Source organism: Rhea americana, unplaced genomic scaffold, assembly GCF_003343005.1.
Source record: "Rhea americana isolate MKP2758 unplaced genomic scaffold, rheAme1 scaffold_33, whole genome shotgun sequence".
Classification (NCBI taxonomy): Eukaryota; Metazoa; Chordata; class Aves; order Rheiformes; family Rheidae; genus Rhea; species Rhea americana.
The window spans coordinates 316193-326246 of record NW_028186457.1 but is presented as its reverse complement, the minus strand read 5'-3'; the positions used below and the strand labels follow the sequence as shown (position 1 = coordinate 326246).

The window sequence follows — 10054 nt, the reverse complement described above, 5'->3', positions numbered from 1 at the left end:
GCTCCCGCCGGCGCCCGCCCTCAGCTCTCCGCCCGCGCCGTCCCCAGCGGGTGGAAGCTCTCGGGGGGCAGCAGCAGCCTGCCCAGGCGGTAGAGCAGCCCCGAGTACCAGTGCACGCCGTCCGCCTGCGCCGCGGGCCACCCCACCAGGCTGTGGTAGAGCCGGAGCGGCCAGAAGGCCAGCTGGGCCAGCTGTTGCTCCTGCACCAGGGCGAAGCACGAGGCCACCACGTCGTCCACCACCAGCGTCCCGTGGCGCGTCAGCGGCGCGTAGGCCCCCACGTCCGTCCGGCCCCGCACGCCCACCACCTCGGCGGGCTGCAAGCCGGCCGCCCCCGCGGCCACCAGCACGAAGTGTCCCGGGCGCACGCGGCTGGCGAAGGTGGGGCGGAAGCGAGCGGCGGGCGCCGTGCCGTTCTCGGCCACGAAGAGCAGGTGGGTGGGCGTCAGGGCCAGGCGCCGCGGCGGCTCCCGCGTCTCGATGACGTGGAAGGTGGCGAGGGCGCGCGGCTGCTTGTCCARGAAGGCCAGGAAGTCGCTGTAGGTGGGCCGGCCCGCCCCGTCCATCGCCAGCACCCGCTGGCCCGGCCGCAGGGCCCACAGCGGCATCCGGGCGCCGTTTTCCAGCGTCGCCAGCGCCCGCCCTGGGAAGCAGCCCCCCGTCTTCGCGGCGGCCGAGTGCTCTGCGTGGGGAGAGAGAGGACAGGAGGGTTACCCGGCTGCAAGAGCCCCAGCATCCCCCACCAAGGCGCACGGAGACCCCTCCGCCCCGCGCTGCCAGGCTTTGCCCGCCCCGGGCTGGAGAAACAGGGAATAACCCTGCTCTGGCATCACCAGCGTGCACGGCCCTGCTACGCACGCCACCAGTCGCGGGTTCAACGCCGCCTCCCCCCGGGCACCCCGCACCCCCCCGCCGCCGCGGTGCTGGGGGTGGCCCTCGGGGATCCCTCCGTCCCGCTGCACCGTCCGTGGCAGCGCCCACTCCCCGCCGCAGGGCCGAGCCCCAGGGGCTGCCGGGCCACAGCCGGAGGCTCTTCCCTGGGCAAAGAGGCAAGTCGGCGCCGGGAGGCAGCCGGCGCTCGCGGGAGGGGAGGCAGAGCCCCAGGGGCACGGCGGCCGAGGGGAGCAGAGAGCCGGGTCGCTCCTCTGCAGCGCGGGGACCGGGGCGTCGTAGGGGAGGACGCCGCAAGGAAGGGCTGCGGGGTGCAGCGCGCCCCCAGCACGCGCGTGCCCCCCGCGCCGGCGCTGCCGCCAGCCGGACGCCTCTGCGAGCCGCGGGGACGTGCTGCGGCCCACGGCCACCGTCAGGCAGAAGCCAGCAGCCCCCGGGCAGGGGCCACAAGATAAAGCACTCCGGGGCCTGTCCCCCGGGACGGTGGCACAGCAGTCCTACGCTGGCCCCAGAGGAAAGCATGCGGGCAAGTCACCCGGTGTCCCCGCATCCAGCCAGGTGCTGGCACCCAGCGGCTCGCTCAGCGCTACGGGGAAACCTGCGTGCCCAAGGAACGGCGCTCAGCTCCCGCGGGAGCCCTGGCTCCCCCGACTCGCGGCCTCCCCCGGCCCAGGACCTATCTGACGACGTCCCGTCTGCTGCCAGGAGCAGCTCTGCGCGTCCCAGCTCCCAGCTCCGCGTGGCCCCAGCCCTCCCCGGGGCTCCTCTCCYGCCTCCCCCCTGCTAGGACTCCCCGCAAAGGCAGGGCTGCGGAAGAAGGGTCAGAGGATCGCACTGCCCCCCACCCCTTCCCAAGTTCGGGGAGCGCCAAATCCCAGCCCCATGAAGAGAAGCATCCAGCTTCAGGACAGAATCGCTTTATTGCTCAGACGAGGTGCAGCGCCAGCCCCATCCCTGCCCTGGCCAACAGGTCCCAAATCCTGCACCCACATCCCTGGGCGGGCGGCAGAGCCATGGGGATGGGCTGGCRGGAGGGTGAGAGGGGCACCCGGCAGAAGCAGGGGCTCAGGTGCCGGGCAGAAAGGGGTGCACGGTGCAGGGGAGACCCGAGGAGACGCAACACATACAACAGGCCGCGCGGCCATCCGTACAAAAATAAAAGCCATTTACTAAGAGGCAGGGGCAGCCCGGCTGCCCTCTGTACACCGCTCTGAGGGGGCCAGGAGACGTGTCCCACGGCCCCTTCCAGCCTCCACCACGCACCCCCTGGCTCCCCACGGCCGCAGGGCTAAGTATGGGGTGCCAGAGCCCTGGGGGGGCCGCTGCGGACAGCCGAGCCCTGGCCAGCCTCACGAAGCCCCGCCGGGGCCTCGGGACCGGTGTGCTGGCTGGGACGTGGCAGCTCTCTTCAGTCGGTCCAGGGAAGCGGCCCAGGATTCAAGAGCCTTGGTCCTTCTCCAGGGGCACAGCCCCACTCCTCTGGCCAGCCCCACGCACTGGGGTCTTGCTCCTCGCTTCAGGGCCTGGCCCCACTGCTCTGGCCAGCCCCACAGGGCGCCCCGGGGCGCGGGAGCCCTGCTCCTTCGCCCATGGCTTTCTCCCTCTTCTTCGCGGGCGCGTCGCTCCCTCTCCGYGGCGCGGTCGCCCCATGTCCATCGCGGGCCGGAGTTGTGCCCGTCCTGGCATCGGCACAGGGCACGGGGTCAGCGCGGGGGCCCAGGCTGGCGTCTGGGGGCGTCGGGCCGCTGGCTGCGGGCTAGGGCAGTAGGACAGGCAGAGCGCCGTGGGAGCGGAGGCCGGGCACTACCCGCAGAGCGCGGGGGCAGGAGACGCGGGGCAGTGCCGGTGCGCCCACCCCGGCGCCCTTCCTCCGGTCTCCCCACCCCGAAACGCCTCCCTGCAGCCCCGGCGGCACATGTGCGGGTGCACAACCCACCGCTGCATGGGGCAGTGTGCATCTGTGTGCACGTGTGTGCGCACCTGTGTGCAACCCTCTGTGTGTGTGTGCGTGCACACCCATGTCCTCTACGTGTGGGCATGGTCCTGCACGCAGGTCTGCGTGCAGCCACAGCCCTCTCCTGGCACATCTCTTGGGGTGTGCTTGCATGTACCAGCATGCCCTGGTGTGTCTCTGAGTGTGCACACACGTCTGGGTAAAAATACACCCATCTTCTGGAGTGTCTGTGCACGCACACGTGTCCGTGCACACGCGTGGCCCTCTCCTGGGGTGTCTCTGCGTGTGCACGGCCCTCTGCTGGCGTGTCTCTGTCTGTGCACATGTGTGTCCGTGCCGTGCACGCGTGCAGTGTGTGTGCCACTGCTGCCCTCTGCCGCACACAGCCAGCGTGGCTGCCCGGACGCCTGGGTCCTCGCTGCTGCGCTTGCAGCCCAGAGGGGTGCAGCCAGGCCGGGGGGCTGYGCGGGGCCCTTGGTTACGGCAGCCGGGGACTGTCCGAGTTCACAGCCAGGCACAGCCTCTGCCCTGGCCGGGGAGGTCCCTGGCACYGGCACCAGCAGTGCAGCACCCGCACGGCACGGCGCAGCCACGGGCCAGGGCCGAGAGCAGCGCTCGCCGCTCACAGCGCCGCCGCACCAGCGCCCTTCGCTCCAGTGCAGCCTCCGGCAGCCCGGCCCACAGCTCCTGCGCCCCCCGCTCCAGCCCTGCTGCCCCAGCTCAGCTCCCCTCCGCTGAAGGCGCTGCCGAGCAGAGAGCTGATGTGAGGGTGCTCTGCCCTGGCCCTGCCTGTCCCCGGTGCAGAGCGCCCCGACAGCCGCAGGACAGCCCGGACCGTCCGGGCTGGACGGGCGCTGCTGTGGCGGTGGGAGCTCGAGAGCAGTCTGCAGCGGAGGAGGGCACGGCTGGACGGGGCCGCGGGCGCAGGCGGGCGGCGGGGGACTCAGGGGCTGCAAGGAGAGGGGCAGCAGAGACGGGTGCCGTGGGCAGACTGAGGGGACAGGCCAGGGGAAAAGGGGACAGCGGTGGGGTAGGAGTGGCTCTAGGTATGGCTCTATGGGAGAGGACTGAGAATTTGCCCCATGCCACTGCCAGTCCCAGTCGTATGATTCACTCCCCACTGCAACCGCCTGCCCCAGATAGGAAATCGGGCTGCGAGGGCCAGCACCCCGCCAGGAGTGCTCCACCCGGCCCGCCGGGCTCCCCGGGCATGCCGTGCCAGGGCGGTCGGCCCCCTGCCCCGCTTGCCGCCCCTCCTGGCCTTACCTGACTTGACGGAGCAGTGGATGTGCGCCTTGGACTCGTAGTAGACCCAGTCGAAACCAGCCTCCACGGCCAGGCGAGCCAGCATGCCGTACTTGTTCCGGTCCCGGTCCGAGGTCGTGATGTCCACGGCTCGGCCCTCATAATGCAGCGACTCCTCYGAGTGGTGCCCGTCCTCGTCCCAGCCCTCCGTCACCCGCAGCTTCACCCCCGGCCACTGGTTCATGACGGAGATGGCGAGGGAGTTCAAGCGGTCCTTGCAGCGCTGCGGGGCAGAGGGGCAGAGTCAGTAAAAGCTCTCTGGGGAGCGGGGGCAACTTAGCAGCCTGGTTTGTGGGTTGTATCCCACCACGCTTCTACAAAGCCCAGGAACAGAGAACAGCACGAGGAGCAGCCAGCGAGACAGCCCAGGGATGGTGGGGCGCCTGCCTGGCTGGGTGCGTTGCACCACCTCCGGCCAGCCCCTGCCAGCCCCTTGCTCGGTCACACACGTCTCTCACTCGGCCGTCCACAAGTGCTTCCTCCAGCTCAGCCCCCATCTTCTGGTGCCTGGACTCTTTTCAGGGCTGGCTCAGCAGAGAAAGGGCCTCAGTGTTGCCCCGGATCTGAGCACACATGTCCTGCTCATGCCCACAGTGAYGCCTAGCACTCCAGTGTTTGACTCAGCATCTCCCAAGTGCTTGCACCCCAGTAAGTTAACCGTGTCCCTCCCCATCTCTCCCCCACCTCCCAGCTTGCTGAGGTGCCTGTTAGGATGCACAGCCTCCTCCGGGGCAGCCCAGGATGAAAAGCTTCTTGGCTCCCAGGACAACTGCCCTGCACTTGTGCTGTCTGAGAGGCTCTGGCTCACATAAGGGGGTTGCAGGAGCCGAGACCCTGCTGCTGTCCCAGGTCCCCAGCGCGGGGGTTCCCTGCGCCTCATCTCCRGCCCAGGTTCCCCTGCCCAAGTTCTCGCCTGCCCTCTGGAGACAAGCACCCTGGGGGCTCCCAGAGCCCCCAGCCCTGTGCATCCCTGGGAAGGCACTGAGCTGGGTGGGGGGGTGCTGCTCACCAGCACAAGCGAAACAGCCTGCCCAGCTCTCAGCACACGCTTGCTAGCATCTCCCCTCAGGCTGGTCCTGAGCGCCAAGGGGTGTAGCACCAGGGCAGCCTCTGAATCCCAGCCGTTCTCTGCTCACGTGGCAAATGCCAAACCCACTCTAGAGCCCCGTTGAACCGGAGAAAGGGTGCTGTGGGGTGAACTCTCGCAACCCCCAGTGCTGATTCCTTTGGGTGCCTCACTAAAAAGCCAGGGCTCAGAAATGCCGACAGGTCCCAAAAGCCCTAGGCCTAGTGGCCAAAGAGATCCCATGGAGAAGCCGACTGCCCTGCCTCACCATGCTACAGTCCCCCGCGCTCCAGTATTCCCCGGGCCTGATGCTGGGCCTGAACATCTGTGCATGAACACTGCACTCCTCCAGACCTCGCCCAGTGCAGCCAGCACCCGGAGCAGCAGCTCCATCCACCGCYGCATCTCAGGATAGGAGCAAGGCTGGTCCAAACCCAGGTAACCCCCTTGCGTGCTTGGCTTGGGACTACCACCTGCAGGTCTGTTCTTTCCCCCTGCTGTTAAAGGGATGGAGGAGAGGCAGAAAAAGCGCAGAAAAGGCAACTCAGGATGATGAAAGGCTGAACAGCTTCTAGACAAAAGCGTGCAAAGGGATTAGGACTGTGTAGCCTGGAAAAGAGATGGTGGAGGGAGAGGTACAAGAGAGTGCTATAAAATTATGGAGAGGCATAGAGCACTCGTGCTCCTGCATGGTGCAAGTCCTGGAAAATATTAAATAAAGCAAGTGGCCTGCAGACTGAAAAAAAAAAAAGGCAGTGTGGAGGATGTTTTCATGAGATGCGTAGTGACACTGTGGAACTCCCTGCTGCAGGACGTCACACCGGCCAGCACCAGAAGTGAGCCACCAGGGACTGGGACACGGTCATGGAGAGCACCAGATGGCTACAAAACCTGACCCCTCCAAACATGTGGGCTCTTGCCCTGTCCCCCAAGGTCTGCTCTGCCCYGGGGAGGCAGGTGCTGGGACCCCCGGCCCCACCGTTCTCCGGGAAAGCCGCAGCGCGTTTGGCATGGTCTGGGCCCCGGAGAGCGTAGCGCCAGGCAGGCCTTTGCCCTGCGTGAGGCGGTGAGCGCCCCTGCCCTTGTCCCTCGCCAGCCACAGCGCCTTGGGTGCGGGGAGATAAGCCGGGAAGGTGTTGGATAAACAGTTCCTCAGTGAGGGGAGGAGGAGGGAGGGGAGCGACTTTTGTCCTCATGAAAACACCAGCGTGGTGCCACTCGGCACAAGGCACAAGGAGGCTCCCAAGGCCCCATCCCTGCTGAGACGCGCAGCAAGGGGTGATTGGGGGCAGGAGGCTGGGAAGCGGTCTGCCTGCGGAGGCGGGCACCTTGGGTGCCCACCGATGCCCCTTGGGTGCGTCACACAGCGTGATTGCACGGCCTCCTCCAGGAGGGGACTCCAGGCTTTCCTGCTCTGCTCCCAAGAGACCACCCTGCTCTGGACACCCCTCTGTCCGCACCGCCAAACCCTAACACCCTCTGGGGGCACCCTGCCTGGCATGGCCCCAGCCCAAGAGACCCCCAGTCCTCATCCTCCTGTCTCCCTGCCAGGGCCACCTSCAGCCACCAGCCTCTCCTAGCCGGATCCGCCTCTGCTCCTGCACTGCCCCAGCCCAAGGGACACGCCTGACCTGGGGCAGCCCCCAGCCCGGCCAGGCCGAGGGGCAGACGGGAGCCTCCCGGAGCACCTTGCCACCAGGGCTAGGGAGCCGGGTGGCTCTGCCTGTGCCTTTGGTGGCCAGCAGGTGTCAGGGCATGGGCAGGAGGCAGGCAGGGCCAGGCTGGGGTGCAGGCACCGAGAGGTCCCTGTGCGTGGGGCTGTCTCTGGGCCCCTAGGATGCTGCAGGGAGAGCCCGTCTCCTTCCTACTAAGCACTGCCCGGAGGGATCAGAGCATCCTCAGGGAGCAGGAGGGGGCCTGGCCCTCCTTCGTGGGATGACCTTCCCTCCTGCCTGGGGGTGAGCAAAGTCTYGGTAGGTGACAGGGAAGATGTCAGAGTGACACCATGGCCCTCTGTCCCATGGAGGTACTCCAGGCCCAGGGAATCTACTGGGAACGTGATGTCTGAGCTCAGCTCAGCTATATGGTGCTGAGCTGCAGCTCACAAGCCAGGCCCCGTGGGGCATCACCTCCTGTTGCCCCAGTGCTGCTCCTGTGCCTGGCCAGGAGGAAAGTGAGGCTGAAATCCATGAGACACACACACACAGCACAGTTTGGGGGAAGGTGTGTGTGTTGTGACAGGGTGTGGAGGGGGGCACAGCCTGTCCCTGTAGCGTCGCAGGTAGCTGGACACCAAAGCCATATGAAAAGGCAGGACTGGACCTATCACACCATGCTGAGCTCAGGCACTCTGCACCGTCCCACAGCAGGGCATGTCCCCCTCTGAGCCCGCACACAGCCAGCTGGGGATAGGAGCTGGAGACCCCGTCTGTGCCCACGACAGCTGTGAGCCAGAGCAGCATGTCAAGGCAGAGACCCTGGGGATGCAGGGCYGAACGGAGACGTGCTCCCACTAATGGATATGGCATGCTCATGCCCAGGACTGGGGACAAGACCTTGTCCTGTGGAGAAAAAAAAAACCTTTTTGGTAACACAGCAAGTCTGGAGGGAGGGCACAGCTCCAAGACAGGGCACAGCCAGGACCCAGACCCTGTAGGGAGCCTAGGGCCATCACAGGGGAGGTGAATAGGACATACAGGTGTGACCAGAGCCTCCACACAGCGGCTGCGGAGGTTATGGGTGGGAATGTGCTCTGCCATGTCTGTCCYCACACTCAGCACCCAGCCAGAAGCAGGAGGAGCCCACTAGCATCTCCTGTCCAGGTGAGGTCTCTCCTAAACCGGAACCCGGTCCCCAGAAGAGGGTATGAGGTCCCTGTGAGCAGTTCCTCACCACCACAAGGATGGTGTTGATGYGAGTTAGGCCTACGCTAGCTGCAAGGGGGAACAGCCAAGGCTAGGGAGAGGCTTGGGGTTGGGACTCCATGGGGGCAGGGGACCGGGGACATTCCTGGGCCAGGCTGCTGGGGAGAGGTGAGGCGAGCTCTGCCTCCAGCCTTATCTCAGCACCTCCGAGTGGGACCAGCGAGAGCAAACACACTGGAATTCTTGAGGAAGATGAAACGATAAAGGAAGGCGGGCAGAGAGCAGCACTACCCCCTTCCCTCCCCCGCCCCCCCAAGGCAGGAGGCATCTTCCGGCTGCATGGGACACCCAGACCCTTGGACTTGGGGAAAGAAAACAGRTTTGAAATGAGTCAATGGCAGTAAAAGCTAGCACACTGGGGGAAAGGAGAGGGAGTTGGGTCAATGACTTTTCCCTGCTTCCAGCTGCATAGGAGCATGGTAGAGCCAGAGCCCCCATGCCCTGGGACATCTCCCATGGTCAGGGGCCACTGGAGAAGCCCAGAGGACCCTGGAAGAGTGTGAGTAACCAGAAGTCATGCCACCTCTTTGGCAAAGGGGACTACTGCTCTGCAGAGCTGCCCAGGGCACCCCTCTGTGCATGGTCGTGCAAACGCTAGGGACCTTGCTGGGATAAGAGCCTTCATTTGGGCACTGCACGTACCGCCTACACCAAGAAGAGCGGGGAGCTTCCTGCTGCCCCTGCCAACAACACTGTAGGACAGCAGGAGGTGCAGGGCTGGCAGGCRGATGCAGAGCCCTCCTCCTGGAGTGCCACTGGCAGCATCACCTGGGTGAGGGCAGGCAGCAGGAGCATCGTCAAGTACAGCAAACGCAGGTGGGAAGCACTCTCCTGCCTCTAATCTAAGCAATGCAATGCCACCGCTTCCCCGATGCGCGGACCCGCCGAGCTCGCCACTTCCTCAGTATCCCTGGACACAAGGTGTTCCCCGGGGGACGTGGACTCCAGCCCAGCCCCGGGGCCCTGGTGACCAGCAACTACAACTTGTGCAACGCTCTGAGATCAGTGCTGCCTCACAGGGGACCCTTCTGCTGCAGCCCTCAGTCCGAGCACGATCCTGGGCTGTGGCCCCCTGYCCTCAGGGTCCTGTCCCTGGGGCACATGGGGTTACAGAGCTGTCAAGCCAACATCTAAGCCACTTCCAGGCTTCCTCACGTTGTTACCAACACCTCGGTCAGAGTCCATGGCCAGAGCCCCGCTCGCTGCCTGCTACCATGGCCATCCCATGTTCACGCGCCCACCAGCCCCTAAGCAGGGGGTACTGTGGCCCCTGGGGCAGCCCCGGCTCCCCCCACACACACCCGCCTCCTCCAGGAGTTCCTCGGGCTGTAACCCAGTGTTGAGGCTGGTGGCCAGGTTTCTTAGCAAGGCCGTGTGGCTCCTTATCTGCATTCCTGAAACCCTCAGGCATTCTCCTGGCAATATTAAAACACAGAGTAACCTTCGTCCAGCATCACCACCCCCCCCGCCCCGCTGCTGTCCTCTGTCCCCCCCTCCACCCCCCTTCTCCGCTGGCCCAGGGCACTTGTAGGCTGGCTGCAACAGGACATTTGCAACAGCAGGTTGTTTCCTTCCCCAAAACAGAACAAGCCAAGGGCAGCCCCCTGCCCTCTGCAGCCCCCAGGCATGGTTCACCACCCCACAGGGAAGCACACAGAAGAGGGGGCACTAAGGGACAGCACGGGCAGGGTCGGACAGGAGCAGCCGGGCACTCCCGGACCCAGCTCACCGCGCTGCCTGCTATCCCTCCCCGCCAGCCCGCCAGGCCCTGCTGTGTCCCTTGCCCCCAGCGGGCACAGCTGCCCTCCGGTACCCGGGGACTAGGGCAGGACGGGGACAGCAGGACAGGGCGCTGCCCGCTTGGGGACGAAGCGCCCAGCGTGACCGAGCGAGGAGAGCTTCGCAGCGCCCGGC

General features: G+C 66.1%; 1 protein-coding gene across 1 annotated transcript; it reads right to left on the bottom strand.

Moving 5' to 3' along the window:
• Positions 1-20: 20 nt before the first annotated feature.
• Positions 21-4647, bottom strand: IHH (Indian hedgehog signaling molecule). Its single transcript, XM_085311042.1, has 3 exons — positions 4609-4647; positions 4112-4373; positions 21-682 (listed from the first exon to the last, which is right to left on the bottom strand). Exons 1-3 carry the CDS (start codon positions 4645-4647, stop codon positions 21-23), a joined length of 963 nt encoding a protein of 320 aa, XP_085167168.1.
• Between the last annotated feature and the right edge of the window lie 5407 nt (positions 4648-10054).